This window comes from Emys orbicularis, chromosome 3 (assembly GCF_028017835.1).
Source record: "Emys orbicularis isolate rEmyOrb1 chromosome 3, rEmyOrb1.hap1, whole genome shotgun sequence".
Lineage (NCBI taxonomy): Eukaryota > Metazoa > Chordata > Testudines > Emydidae > Emys > Emys orbicularis.
In genome coordinates this window covers 112,159,863-112,175,578 of record NC_088685.1, presented here as the reverse complement: position 1 = coordinate 112,175,578, position 15,716 = coordinate 112,159,863, and the positions used below count along the sequence as shown (strand labels likewise).

The 15,716-nt window shown below is 39.8% G+C and overlaps 1 protein-coding gene across 1 annotated transcript in view; it reads right to left on the bottom strand.

The window, feature by feature from the left end:
• Positions 1–15,716, bottom strand: part of UTRN (utrophin) — a 534,032-nt gene that overhangs the window by 341,424 nt on the left and 176,892 nt on the right. Inside the window, exons 45-49 of the mRNA XM_065401441.1 lie at positions 14,275–14,410; positions 12,058–12,207; positions 10,743–10,827; positions 4,363–4,577; positions 3,014–3,131 (exon numbers count right to left, since the gene is read on the bottom strand). Of these exons, the coding sequence (XP_065257513.1) occupies positions 3,014–3,131; positions 4,363–4,577; positions 10,743–10,827; positions 12,058–12,207; positions 14,275–14,410 (704 nt within the window). The remainder of the gene's footprint in view (positions 1–3,013; positions 3,132–4,362; positions 4,578–10,742; positions 10,828–12,057; positions 12,208–14,274; positions 14,411–15,716) is intronic.

Here is a 15,716-nt window from a genome sequence, read left to right as displayed (position 1 = left end):
CCAGTCAACATATTTTTATGCTGGTATAACTGCCTCTACACTAGGGCTTTTTCCAGTATAGAAATGTCACCCAAAAGAAAAAATAATCACATCCCTAATCTACATTACTATACCAAAAACAGTTTCTAGTGTAGACCTGGCCTAAGTAGCTTTTACAATAATATACAATAATCATTCATTACAATGTATTTCCTTCAAATATTACCAGTTCAAGAGGTGTCAAGAAGACTTAGCTATGTTGAAAGTTAGAAGTGGTAGTAACAAACCATTCTGTTACTAGAACTAGAGGTAAACAAAGAAACTTAAGATGTCAGATTTTCCGACTGTGGAATTATAAAATGTCCTATTACTCTAGAATTTTGACCAATTTTCATCATACTTTGAAGAAATATTTTCCTTTCCATTTAGAGTAAAGCTAGGCAATGTTCAGCACTAGCCAATTATACCAGCCTAAGTTACAGAAGTGGCTCATCATAAGGTTCATACAGAACTTGGTTGCAGCCTTAACAATGAGGAGACCCATCTCTCCTGAACAGATTTAAATCCTGCCCACCTTGCTCACACAAATAACTCTCAAAGTAATAATTACCAGCAAGTTATGTAAATAAAGCCTTTAGTCAGGAACATAGTGCTCCACTGAATTTTTAAGTAGAATTTTGCAAAGAAATCTATGGAGAGTTTCACTTCTATATTGATGGTATGATATGGGTCTCTTATTTATCTACATGAGGCATATTTTATTATTATTTTAAAAATCAAATTTCTTTCAAATCGATTAGGGCTTCTATGGACAGATTTAGAAACATTCTGTGCATGGATAAGAAAACTACTGTCAAAGCCAACCAAACAGATTACTTAAAGTTTGACAGTATCAGCATGAATTCTAAATGACATGGTAATTCTATTACGTCCCTTGCCGTTTTCCTTCCGTACTGTTACTTCCATCACCTATGGATAGTATGGATTACATTGTTCTATTATATATCACACTCCGGAGCACATCCTGAGCACGGCTTTTATAGAAAAGATTCTCACTTATACTAATAGTGCCTCATGTACATAGGACAGGGGTTTTTTTTAAACAGAAAAATCTTGTGTACTTATTTCCTTTCTATTTCTAATGCTATCTGTCTATTTTAGGTACTTACATGACCCCAGCTACCATAGTATCTGAGAAACTCACAATCTTTACTGTATTTACCTTACAATACCTCGATCACCTTTGTTCTGATCTGTGGAAAATGGCCTGTGTTCAATACAGATAATAAATAATACTAAGTATGCTTGATTCTAATTTATATTTATCAGCTCCAGGGGTATTTATTTTGCTGTTAAACAGATATAAGTGGGTATCAAATACACTTGGGTACTCAAGTCATTTTATTTTCCACATCTGAACAAAGGCAAAGAAAAGGGCCATATTTAATTTAATGGCACTTATATGAATTCCAATCCCTTATAAATGATTTCAAAGTATTCTAAGCCATAAGAGTTCTCTTATCTGCATGAGGGCCTCTTTACTCATCCTTCGCCAGTAAGAAATGCTACACTCAGCTTCACAACTCTCTCACTGAAGAATGTTGACAATGACTTATACCAGAAAAGTTATTGTATTGGTATATAAAATATACTAGAGTCATCAACTGCAACCTGAGAGTAGTTTCAGGATGATTTCAGGCATGACTTCAGTAGTGCTAAATTAGAGCTATGAAGAAAGAGCTCCAGCACTCCTAACAGAAAACAGAAAAATGTTACTATATCGGATAAATGTTAGGTTCAAAAGCAAACAGCAGTTGCTGGTGAAAAATCAGTGATTTCCTTGAAACGGCAAAAGTGAAAACAACAGGAGTGAAAATGGTGTAACATTCTGCACTGGCTAATGACCTGAAGAGGAGAATCTCCAGAGCATTCTGGTCTCCTCTGCAAAGCTGGATGAAAAAAAACTCCTGAGACAACTACCTACATTGGCTGTCCATTTAAACCAGGACTCAGATTTTTAAAATTATTTAGGCATTGTGGCGCTTATCGGTGCAATGCTTAACTGACTTAGACAACTAAATCTCATTTTCAAAAAGGACTGCCAATGGGATTTAGGTTACTAAGTGCCTAACTCCCTTTTGTCAGTTAAGCATTGAAACACTGAGTGCAGCAATGCCTAAATAGCTTTAAAAATCCAACTCACTATCTCTGAAGTTTTTATGGCATACACCTCTACCCTGATATAACGCTGTCCTCGGGAGCCAAAAAATCTTATTGCGTTATAGGTGAAACCGCGTTATATCGAACTTGCTTTGATCCACCGGAGCGCGCGCGCACACACACCCCCGCCGCGGAGTGCTGCTTTACCGCGTTATATCCGAATTCATGTTATATCGGGTCATGTTATATCGGGGTAAAGGTGTATTATTATTACAGATAAGAAATAACCTTTCCCCCCACCCCCATTAATTATATGCTCAATTTAACCCTCCACTCTTCATCTCTATCAAAGTTTTTTTCCACTTTCAACACACAACTCAATTATCTTGGCTTTTTCTTTTTTCCCTCCTATTCCCCAAACCCAACAAACAGGGACAAACACTAGCAAAGTCTTTATTGCCCTCAATTACAAAGTGTTGAGAACACAGCAGTTCACAATGAAATAAACAATACGTTATTTCTTTTATACCACTGAATATGATGAACAGAATAAGCAGGAAGGATTTTGCAAGCAGTTCTCAAGCCTTTCATGAGCTACTCTGTACTGTACTACCCAAGATATTGCCCCTCCTCCCCCCATACTTAAGAAATGGACAGTGAAGAAGCAGCAACAATTTAATTAGTGAAGAGTGTTTTTAAACAACACTGGGAAACTGAAAGTCACTTGACTGTTTTGACTGCTAAGTCCTAGATGCGTACAAGCTAGTCTGCTATAATTAGGGGAAATGTTCATAGTTTATCAGGAAAGAAAAATAATAGTTTATTTTAGTACAATGAAAAACTGATTATGCTTGCAAAAAAAGGGAGAACTTACATTTTTCTGTGATCACTGTCCTAACATCTGAACTGGAAGTTTTATTTTTCAAATTTTGAGCCAAAGTAAAAACAGAATCCAGCTGAGGATGGCGCTGTTCTAAATCCTCCTTTGTTATCTGTAAGAATCAATATTAGATTTTTTTAAAATTAGAAAATGCAAATTTTAACATTATAAAAACATTTTCTGGACTACGTGTAGTTATGAACCTAAGACAGATTGTGCTTGTAGACAGGTGTTACCATCTCTATATTACAAGTATAACATACTTTCGGTGTCACAGTATCATAAAGCTACTTTATTTTGATTGGCTATTATGGAAGATTCTGAAGTGCAGATTAATCTATGTGAACTACACATTAATTGGAAGTGCTGCACAATATTTTTGGCTGCCTCTTTTTTCTCTTTTGTAAATTAGTTTCTCACTATAAAACCTAACAAGGCTATTACTAAACAGTAATCATTATTAAAGGAGAAAAAGAAAATCAGCCTGTTTGATGCAATCAAAAATGTCTTGTATCCAAAAATGTGAGTATCACATGATTTTGGCAAAGTGCTGACTAATTACTATACCCACATGTAATGAATGCTATGAAGTTAAAAAAAAAAAAAACTTCTCTAAAGCTACCAAACATTGAACTCTTCTTCGAAAAATTCTGACATTAGAAGTCACAATACAAAGAGTTGCTTAGGGTTTGCCTAGACTACCGTTTTTGGTCATGTTGTAACTCGCATTGATTAATTTACAATTAACATAAGTAAAATGATCATAAACGCTAATGTAGACACTCACAGACATCTATGCCTAGTCCTGGCTCAGCTTCAGATGGTCTATGATCAGGAGCAAACATTTGTGAGTGTCTAACATTAGCATTTACAATCATTTTTCTAATTTAGAATTAAATGGAAATAAATTAACTTGCATTATAATACAGTCTAAAATACCCTTATATTGCATAGATAATAAGCATAGCTTTCTAAACTGACCAAAAGCTGATGTACTGACTTTCAACAAAAGGCATATACCAGCAAAGGATATTGGTAATGCCCCTACACATATACGCTCTGCATATAGCACTTTTTCTCCAAATCAAAAGGTCTAGGCGTAAAAACAGCATGGGCCTGGAGATGTAGGACCAAGGGCTTAAAAGGGGAAAGAAGAAGAACAATTTTAGAACTATGATTTTTATTTTTCAAACAGTCATTTTCAAATAATTCTGTACTAGCTGCAGTAAGGTACAATGATTTTCTCTTTGTTTCTTCCCTCACAGAATATAAAGAAATTTGAAAAAAAAATATTAAAGTTGTTGTGGCACATCAAGATTACTAGCTTCTCCAGTGAGACATACTTTCATTCGTGCAATTGTCCGATTGATCTCTTCTGCATTTCCCACAGTGACTATGTTTGACTTGAGCATCTGGTCAATCAACACCAGCCAATCAGCCAGTTCAGTTGTAGTTTTATCCAGATCAGCAGGTGCAGAAAGTTCCAAAGCCTGCTGAGTCTGTACAGGAGCTTCAAAGGGAGATGATACTAACACCACGTTTTGGACAGCAGGATACGCTGAAACGATAAATATAGTCAGCATTTTTAAAAATATTCTTTCCCTAATATTTAAAAAAATCAAGTCCAAAGTGACACTGGTGAGAACTAAAAAAAAAACATGGCATTTTCTGTAAGATCTACAAATTCATGCCAGTGTCTACAGCGAAAGAATAGCAACAATGATATTTGAAGCACCTTGACAACAGCGCACGCACACACACACACACACACACACACACACACACACAGAAAACAAAATGCATGTCACTTGATTTTATGCCAATAAAGAGTGACCCAATGATTCACATTCATTAGAAAACAACAATGGCTCCCAAAGAAGAAAACGTTACAAAAATAAAACTTGAATCATGATTTCTAGAAATATAATAACTTGCTGAACTAAAAATATCAGGTCCAAAGAAGAGTGCATATGCCCTGGACATATAGATCTTGTTTCCAGTGGGGTGGGAAAGGGAACTACTGACGCACTCTCTGAAAGAGAAAAGTTACTTACCTTATAGTAACTGGAAGTTTAGGCCCTATCTGTATTCCACTGTAGATAGGCATGCACTCCATGCATCTGGAGTTGAGAACTTTGAAAGCAGTGGCCATTGGTCGACACATACACTCTGACTCGAGCAGACCAACTACCTCAAGTTCCTTCTCCACCATGAATCAGAGATGATCTGCAGCAAAGGGGAAGGAGGGTGGGTAGTGGAATGGCGATATGGTCCACACATCTTGAAGAACCTCCAGTTACTATAAGGTAGGTAACTTTCTCTTCTGCTTCGAGTGCTGGTCCCTGTGTGTATTCCACTGTGGATGACTGACAAGTAGTACTCAAACAGAAGGAGGGTGTGAGGTTGCAGATGGCAGAGCCAAATGAAGGATTGCTGTTCCAAAAGATGCATCAGCAGAGGAGCCTGTTACCAAGGCATAGCGTCTAACAAACATGTGGACTGAGCTTCACAAAGCTGTCTTACAAATATCAAGTAGAGGCACTTCTTGAATCCACGCCATAAATGTTGCTTAAATTCTTGGGGAATGAGCTCTTATCCCATGAGGAGGAGGAAGATTAAACAACTGATAACAGAGAAAAATATGGCCAGAGATCCATTCTGAGATTGCTTGACAGGATACAGCCTGACCCTTTCCACTATGGTGACAAAAAGTTTAGGGGATTTCCTGATTCTTTTCATTCTCTGCTGTTAAAAGGCTAAGGCTTGCCAAACGTTGAGGGAATGGAGCCTCCTTTCTTCTAAGGATGCATGAGGTTTCAGGAAGAATACAGGTAAATGGATAGACTGGTTCAGATGAAACTCAGACTACTCTGGGGTTGAATTTAGGGGGGAAACATAATGAAACCTCATCCTTATGGCAGGATTGGCCATCAACACGCCCTGATCACCAACCCTCCTGGCTCAGGTGATTCCTGTCCATGAAGGTCTCGTTCCTGGTAGTAGAGACATGGAGCAAGAAAGCTAATGGTTCTAAAGGAGGCTTAGGGCGTACTGAGAGAACAAGATTCAAGTTCCATTGAGGAAGAGACTTTTTTTTTTTTTTAAATAGGTGGAGGAGTTCTAATTTGGTCTTTCCAGAATCTGCTAGTGGAATCCTTCCTACTATTAGAAAGGATGTTCTGTACAGCTTCAGTGCACGACTCTAAGGACAATGCTCATCCAGGCTCTGAGATGTAGTGGACACAAGTCGGGTTGCCTGATCTTGCCATTCCACTGAGTAAGGAGATTGGGAAACATAGGAATAATGATCAGTGCCTGAGATGACATGTGTAGGAATGTTTGGGTACCAAAACTGTCTGGGCCAGTTGAGGGCAATAAGAATAACTCATGCCCTGTCCTGCCAAATCTTGCACAAAACTTGATGCTGTAGTGGAGGGAAGGCACAGTTCATATGATCTGACCATGGAAGATGTAGAGCACTGTCCTGTGAGTGGCAACCCAGGGTTCTTCTAAAACAGTATATGTTGCATTTCCTATTTATTTGGGAGGCAGATTGGTGGGGGACCCCCCCAGAGCAAAAATATTATTTACCACAGAGTTGTGAAGCACCCATTCATGATCGACCACAAAGTGTCAGCTGAGAGTCCGCCAGCACATTTTGGGTTCCTGGGAGGAGGACTGCCAACAAGGCAATCTGATTATCAATACACCAGTTCCACAGACTAACCGATTCTGTGCACAGAAGGGTGGATCTCGCTCCAACTTTTTGTTGATGTAAAAGACAGTTGTGATGCTGTCTGACATTATGAGGGGATGGTGACCTTGAACAAACGGGGGAAAGTTTCAAACTGCTTGTAGCTCATGGACTCTTGAAACATCCAGGTGCCTCGCACTGCACTGTTGTTCATGTGCGCTCCCATTAGGGATGTGTTGTTAATGATTGTCCTGTCCCATGTGGAGGCAAGGAAGGAATGCCAACGCATAGCTGGAGGGGATTCTTCCACCATGACAAGGATTACATCACTTTGCTGGGAACAGTCACTATGGTGTTCACGGACTGTTGATTTGGCAAGTACATAGTTTGAAGCCACGCTTGTAGGCAAAACAAAGGTGGAGTCTAGAAAAAGGTGTCACGTACGTGCATGAGACCATAAGTCTTGGGGGGGGGGGGGGCGCAGAGAGAGAGAGGTCTTGACAGGCACTCTGTGGCTGGTTATGATTGAGGCTATGAACCGGTCACTGAAGCCACGGATTCTGCGATTTTATGAGATCTCCGTGACTTCTTGAAAATTCCAATAATTCAATCTGGGGCGGCAGGGCTTGGACTCCGCCTTCAACAAATCTGTGATTTACTGTTTATTGCCTGTGTCCTGTCCGTGACTTTTAATAAAAATACCCATGACAAAATCATAGCCTTAGTTATGATCTAGTCCAGGGGTGGCCAACCTGTGGCTCCTGAGCCCCATGCAGCTCTTCAGAGGTTAATATGCAGCTCCTTATCTAGGCACTGATTCCGGGGCTGGAGCTATAGATGCTAACTTTCCTATGTGCTGGGGGGTGCTCACTGCTCAACCCCCTGCTCTGCCCCAAGCCCTGCCCCCACTCCACCTCTTCCCCCAAGCTTGCCATGCCCTCGCTCCTCCCCCACCCCCACACATAGCCTCCTGCGCACGTGAAACAGCTGATTTCATGGGAAGGGGGGATTAGGAGCTGATTGGTGGGGGCTGCCGGCAGGCGGGAGGCAGTGGGGAGCAAATGGAGGGCTGTTGACGTATTACTGTGGCGCTTTGGCGATGTACATTGGTAAATTCTGGCTCCTTCTCAGGTTGGCCACCCTGATCTAGTCTATGATAAAGTTCATAGCCTGAAACAGCTCTGTCCTGCTATGGGAGACTGTCAGTAAAATCCACAAATTTTGAACAATTCAGGAAGACACACTTACCCTGTAGTGCTTGGTAACTGGCTATCCTGAACCAGAGGCTAGAAGAAGAAAAAACTTTCCTTCCCAATAAGTTGAGACATTTGCCCTCCTTATCAGTTGGGGTAGATCAGGGTTGTTGCCTAGACCGCTCTGCAGTGGCTGAAGAACTAGGAGTAGGGTGAGAGAACAGGAATTCTGTCTCTTTGACAAGGACATAGTACCGTTTTTCTGCCCCTTTAGGGATGGGGATGCAGGTAGCTGGGATATTCCAGACCACCCAAGCTGGTTCCAGGATGGCTTAATTAACTGGGAGGGCTACTGTACTGGAGCATGTCCAAGAGCTTGGGTTAAGGATCCTGAACCTCCTCAACAGGAATCTGCAGCTCCTGGAATTGATTATAGTCATCGGGGGTAGATGGAAATATCAGTCTCGCCACCATGTCTGGCACTTAAGATGGCAATCTCATCAGATCTGATGGAAACACTGGATCTGGCGCATACTCCTCCTCCTCAGTAGGGCTCAGGGGCAGCTCCAGTTGTCCCCTCAAAGAGGAGGGAAGGGATGGGATGACTCCCTAACAGACCATACCAACAGGATGGCACTGGTCCAATGACCCCCAGTATGGCCAAAAGGATGGGTCAAATGGGGGTCACGGTGGTCAACAATTCTGAGGTGGATGGTAAGGTGAAGGTTGGTCACAAGTTGGCACAGGGTCTTCTGACTGGGAAGGTTTGTCTTGGAGGAGGAGGACATATAGGTTCATTGGGCGGTTCAGAATCGCCCAATGAAGAAAAAAATCTATTCCAGTTCCAAAAGCAGTGCCCATGGTGCTGCTGGAGGGAAATCATAGCCCAGAAATGGGAGACAAACTCCTTCCAAAGGCCAGCTTCTGTGGTGGAGTTGTAACCTCTCTCAAAAAGGAGGGATCCAAAGAAGTAGGAGACTCTGGGTCTGGGAGAGCAAATATATCCTCAGGAGGAGAGTAGGCCTCAGCTCTTCCCAGAGTGAGAGGATTCCTGTCTGTCTGAACCACTGGAGCCGCAATAAAGAAAGTCTATGCCACAACCGTTGCAGATGGTACTGTGGGTGACCAATGCTCTCAGCAATCGGTCTTCATCAGTGCTGGAGGATCCAGAGTTTGTGCTTGGGTGGTACTGGAGACACCAGTACCACCAGACCGTGATCCACTGCCAGTGAAGCCCTAGATTTGTGAGCTTTCTTATCAAGCCTCTGAGACTTAGTACGTTCTAAGTTCTCTTGGGCTGAGCTAATACTCAGTTTAGGCGAGATTGGATCTGACTTCTTCTAAGTGGATTTGAAGGAAGATTTAGCCTCAAGTTTATGAGAATGCTCCCTCCTCTCTCAACAAGACCCTACCAAAGGCTCTGTGGAAGCACACTCCTTCACTCCTGATTTGGCACACTCTTTGCTTAGCCTGGCTGATGCATAGGAAAGTGGGGTTGGGGGTTCCCTAGCCGTGGTCATATTGGGCCTCATGGCCTTTTCCATCAGGTGCAACAGGAGGCAAAGTTCCCACCCTTCCCACCTTGCAGCAATGTGGGTTTCCTCAAGTTGTACAAGGAGCATTGGAGGTCGTCGCTGACCGAGAAGGATCGCAGGCAGGAAGCAAGTTTTGAAGCCCGGAGTCCTGGGCATGGCCTAGTATCCAACCCAGACCACGCAGCAGTGAGAAGGAACTGGAGAGGCGGTCAGTCTACCCTGCCCTTTGTCTCTTCAGACAGAGGCACCAGATGTGCCAGGGTGCATGTGCGGACCACAGACACTGCTTTCAAAATTCTCTGGCTCCAGACCCATGTGTGTACCCACAGTGGAATACACATACATACCAGCACTCAAAGAAGAACTGAAGTATTTCTTCCATTATGACTAGGTCCAAAACTAATACTATTGGTGGAAAAACCACAAGATCTTTAAAATTCTCAACACAGAGCTCACCTCAGACACAAACAACTTAAGCTACGGCTTAAGGCCTTGCACAGATTTAGCAATTCACAGCTTGGCCTGATGTCTGGTTGGATGGAGCAGGAACAACACCACTTCTAGTCTGGTCCCTATCCCTTCCTTCAACACTCAAACCTGGTTACGCTGAGGGCTCCCAAGCTTACAGTCAGGTGGCTTGGGATGTGCATATTTTAAAACAAACACACATTTCAACGCATCACCAGATCACCTTCCAAAAATGCCACAAATTACAACTGCACAGATAACAAGTTAATCAAGCAGGAGTTCAAATCATGGACATTTGCCTTCCAGTAATAAAAAATATGAACCATTGTTCACTTAACCATCTTGATTTCAACTCAAGTCAATACAGACCCTTGACAGGCTGAAATTATAACACAGAATGATTTGCTCCATTTAAGTTTTCCTGGGTGAGGAATTTTGAAAAACATTATGAATCCATTTACTTAATTTCAGATTGTAATCTCTTTCAGGCAGGGACTGTATTTGTTCTGTGTTTGTACAGCACCTGAGTTTCTGGTCCATGATTGGGGTGCCTAAGCACTATGGTAATACAAATAATAAAGAACTAGTGGTTTTATTCATCAATATTCAATTCTCAAGCAACAACAAAAAACTATAACTTGTCCTTTTCCCCCATTAAGTGCTCCAGTGTTGCCAATAATACAAAAGCAGTCCTAAATACATGGATGCAAAATCTTCATATTATAATCTCCACTTCACCCAAGTTAGTACAATTATTTTTTTTTACTGCAAACAGGATTAAACTCAATTGAATTAGACATGACTGTAAAATATGTTTTCTGCTCATCACTCACCAGAAGGCTTTGCCTGTGTCACAAGATGGAGCTGCTGAACATATGCCTCGAGTTCTCTCACTCTGTCAGGTACCTCTTTGAACAACTACAGCACAGCACGGAAGGGCAAAAAAAAAAAAAAAAAAAAACATCAGAAGGATGTTTGCTTTTTAACAGCTACAAAGAAACACTCATTAACATAGCTAAAATGTTGATCACAAAATATACTAAAATACTAACACTATGTTTACAATGAAGATTTCTTTAGACAGCAAACAAAGCACCATAAACACCTATAATTTAATAACTGCAAGCAATGTCACCTTGTGCTCAGATAAGAGTTTTTATATCTATACACAGTGTAGTTTTTTATATGTGTGTGTGCGCGCGCGCGCCTGAGTTAAGTTTGCGTCAAACAGAACAGAATTTAGACACAGGTCAGAGACAATCTTTTCCATTCTTTTCTGCCCAAGTACCCAAGCTGTGACACATTCCCTACTAGTTGAGATATTAGCAGAGGCACACAAGATGTACCAAAATGTGAGGTGAGGTTTTTTAAAAATGTATAAAAATTATCCAACTACTAGAGCCAACCAAATTTAGTTACACTATTATTTTGGGGGAAAGGAAAGGAAAAGGAAGAGGGTTACTTGGCTTGAGGAGGCAGCACGAGCGATACAGGCATCTTTTTTTCCTTCCCACAGCTACCAAATCTCTCTTCCCCCTAGCAAATATTAAGATTCCTGACCCACAATCAAACTGTCCCATCAATCTTCACACAGAACCTCATTCACACTACTCCAGAGTCTCTGGTATTCTCCTATGTTCATCAGGTCATCAAGCCAAAGAGGTCACATTTCATTAGAATTTCTAATTCCTACTATCTAAAAGGAAAGAGAATCCAGGTAGGACATGACCCACCACACTTCCCCATGTAACTTCAGTTTGGTTTTATTTAATATTTGCTATGATAATTGCAAACATTATTAAAAAGAGCTTTTGAAATGTCAATTTCTAATTGATACTTTACAGCTTGTTAAAAAAAAAAAAAACACCTGTCTCATTCTAGCTCTTTGAAGGAAAACCAGTTCAACCAGAAAGATCCAAACCAAAGGAGAATTCATACTGATTGAACAATTTTTACATGAGCTTAGCACTTAGACATGGAACAGTACTTATGCTCTACACTATGGAGTCTAGCCTTCCCTTGATGTGCATGGACAGCTTCCGAAAGCATTAGTGGGAGTCACACGTGTATGGAAAGGAGGACAGACCTCTACCTAATAAACTACTAGACATGCTGACTATACATAATTAATATGGAGAAAATACACACCTTGTTCCACTTCATATTGATAGTCCTTAAGGTGTCAGAAATTCTCTCTTTTTCCTGAAAACCAACGATTTTATCTGAAAGTACCTCAGATTCAGTTCTGTTCAACCATTTCCATTTTTCTCCTTGTACTTCCATTTCCTCAGTTAAGCCCTACAGGGAGCAAGAGAGAACTTTAGTTTGAAGCTGACTGTGCGTGTGAGTGTGCGTACACACACACACACACACACACACACACACACACACACACACACACACACACACGTTTTAGTTAACTAAAGAATTTGACATTTGGAGAGTTGATTAGGAAAAATTAACCAAATCAAACAGCATATAAACTAGAGATCTAGTAACTAAAGCCCTGCGTGGATACAAAATTTGTATCCGCATCCAATCTACAATCCACAAACATGGTCTACAGATATCCACAGATTTGCAGGGCTCTACTAACAACATCCCAAACAACAGAAAACATTCAGAGTATTTAAAAGCTTTACTTGACTATCAGAGTTTATTTTCTTCCTGCATGAAACAGAAAAATCTGAGGAACTGAAACTAACAGAGAATAGCGAAGGGATCTGCTTTTATACATTACTCATGAAAGCTACTCAACTGCTATATGCATACTTTGGTTTGGTTACCTTTTGGTGTGGCCAATATATTCAAATTATAAAGCACTGATTACCTGTCTCCCCACCTCAGTTAAAACTAGTCTGTACCAGTTTTCAAGTCTTTAAAAACTAAGGCCCCAATCCTGCAACAAGCTCCATACAGGCAGACACGGCGGGAAGGGGGGGAATAGAGGTTAAGAGGAAATTTTGAAGTTACCCTTTAAAAAACCTCATATTTTATTTTGATCCCTGAATCTTCCCCCCTTATTCACTCTTGCCTGTGTTAATGTTACATGGCAGGGCAGATCCAGCAAAAAGTTTGTCCTGCGTGTAGTCCCCAACTGACTTCAATGGGATTATACATGGGAAAAACTGTCTGTGTTCAGGGCCTTAAACTGTGAGCACTGCACAACAGGGAACGGGTCTTCTATTTGTCTGCAAAGCACCTAGCACAACTAAATAAATAATTACATTGTTAACAACAAGGAGAACATGTACGCAATCATTTATCCATCCACATTTTTATATATCGACGCCCATCATCAGAATATCTGAGTGCCTATAATAATCATTAGTAATACTTTCCTAGCCGGCTTCTGGCTCCAAGTGTGGGCAGGAAGAATATAATGATCAGGAAATGATAAGATTACCTTTGATAACTGCTGGTTGGGCACTATACAATAAACTGCACTTGAATGAACAATTGATGTAATTTTAACCAATATACCCCATTTAAACAGATTTGGAGGAAGTTTGATTTTTGTATTCTATTTGGGGCTATTAGCTGAAATTTCAACCAAGTAGCATTGCCAGACAGACTGATCTGTTCCATTCTATTCAGGTCCTGATAGCATTCTCTCATTATCATGCTCACAGATACAACAGTATTATGTTCTCGATGTTCAACACTGATAAAATTTAAAAGACAACCAAAAGTATTCCATGCTGACTAAAGGACAATTAAAGAAATATTCAGCTTCCCAGTAACAGGACACAGGTGTCATTATTTACAAGTATTTTAGTTGGCTATTTACTTGCTTATTTTCCTTAAAGTACAATAAAAAATTGACACACATTGGATAACTTTATAGTACTCAAATGCATTGTGATATTAATTATAACTTCCTACATTTCAATCTCAAAAATGTTAATACAACTCACTTTGATAAGTAAAAACACCACATTAAACAAATTATAATTTCATGCCCTTGTTATAATTTTTGATGGTATTCAGTCTGTTTAGTCACATGAAGATATATGATGTTCTGCAATTGCCCTTACTACATTTCATGTGCCACAAGTTCTTTTTCTGAAGTGCCAACTGTTGTTTTTGAACTGAGAATATAATAAAAACACTAATGTTCCACAGCATAAGTGTGTGCTGACTTACTGCATCCAATGGCATCTTCTCCTACCTCATACACAACTCTCAACTGGCCCTCAGTAAAAGCTGTCCCTTATTTTGGTAATTAATCCCATGTCTCTTTATGCAATATTATTTTTCTTGTGCCTCTCCTCATTTTGGATATTTGTCCCACATTTGGACCGTGGCAGATTCAGAATTAGTGAAAGACACACATGCACTCAGACACATTTTAATCTATCTTGCCTTTAATTCTCGCAGGTTTTCTTCATGGTTGAATGTAGGTCTCATTTCCAGGGAATTTTCTACATTTTCCAACCAGCAACTAAACTCATCCAGCTTCTTCCTGTAGTCCATTAGCTGCTGATTCTCTCCTTTCAGTCTAAAACACACAAATCCGACAGCAGATAACAGACCAAAATGAAGCAAATCAATATACGTGATCAAATGGAGACAACTTGATTAAAAGTGGAAGAAAATACATATTTATTGAGAAAGACGCTTGCAGCAAATCTAATGTTTGCAAAATTTCATGTTCAAATACTAAAGCCTGTTGCGGTGTGAGATATACTGCCATAGCTGCTAACAGTATGTACCATTCCCACACTAACTCCAATATGACATGCAGCTCTCTGTTTTACACTAATGACAGTTACCAAAAGAGTTGGTTTTGCTGATCAAAGGATTCTTTCCTCAGCCATAAAAAAGCAAATCACATTCAAATAACTATGGCTTAAACTTTACTTTAAAAATCTCCAAATAGGTTTTTCCAAAAATCTGTATAAAATATTAAATTAAAAAGTGCACATGTACCAAGACATCAGAAAGCCAAGTTTCAGAAATTACTAGGGCCTAATTGCTATAAGCCACTAAAAGACCATTGTTTGTGAAAATATTCAGGAGAGCCTCTAAACATGCAAACATTAGGAAAAAACTTTTTTTTGTAGCACATGAAAACTTACTCAGGTTTTGCCTAATAAATTAATCACGAAGATTTTATTTATTTTCTATATGCAGCAGCGAAGACTTAAAATTAGATTTGTTTCAGAAAACTCAAAAATAGTATTAATAATGAGGATTTAGCTTCACAATTTCCATTAAAATTAATGATACATGGGGATTTCATATCCCACATAGAAATACTGAAAATGTGCACATTTAGCTCAGACTGCCCTTGAACTTTGATCTTTTACACAAAATTTACAGTAGTAAATGGATTCTGATCTTTATATTCTCTGATCATTATATTCTCTCCTTCAAAATGGATTCTGATCTTATTTATAAACTGTCCATTCAGATAAACAAACGATTGTGTATGAGGCTTTCAACTCTTACAAACAATATATTTTCTCTTTGTGTCCTCTATTACTTCATTTTTGGATTTCAGACAATATGTTCAGGTTATTGCAATTTAAAGATCAGCAGAAATGTACTTACAGCTAATTCCTCTGGGTGAGGTTGAACTGAATGTAGCAGTGGTCCCTCCAAATAATCTGATTTTGCAGTGAAGCCATTTTAAATAAAGAAAACTGTAGGAAGGGGGAAGAGGTGGGCTTGTGTTTGTTCGTGTTAACAGCAATCTGACTAGTCAATTGCTGATGCTTTTATGAGAAAGTGGTTCTATGAGGCAGTTTGAAAACGGGGTCTAAATGTCAGGAAAATTCAGTCTAATGATAGTGTGCAATAGA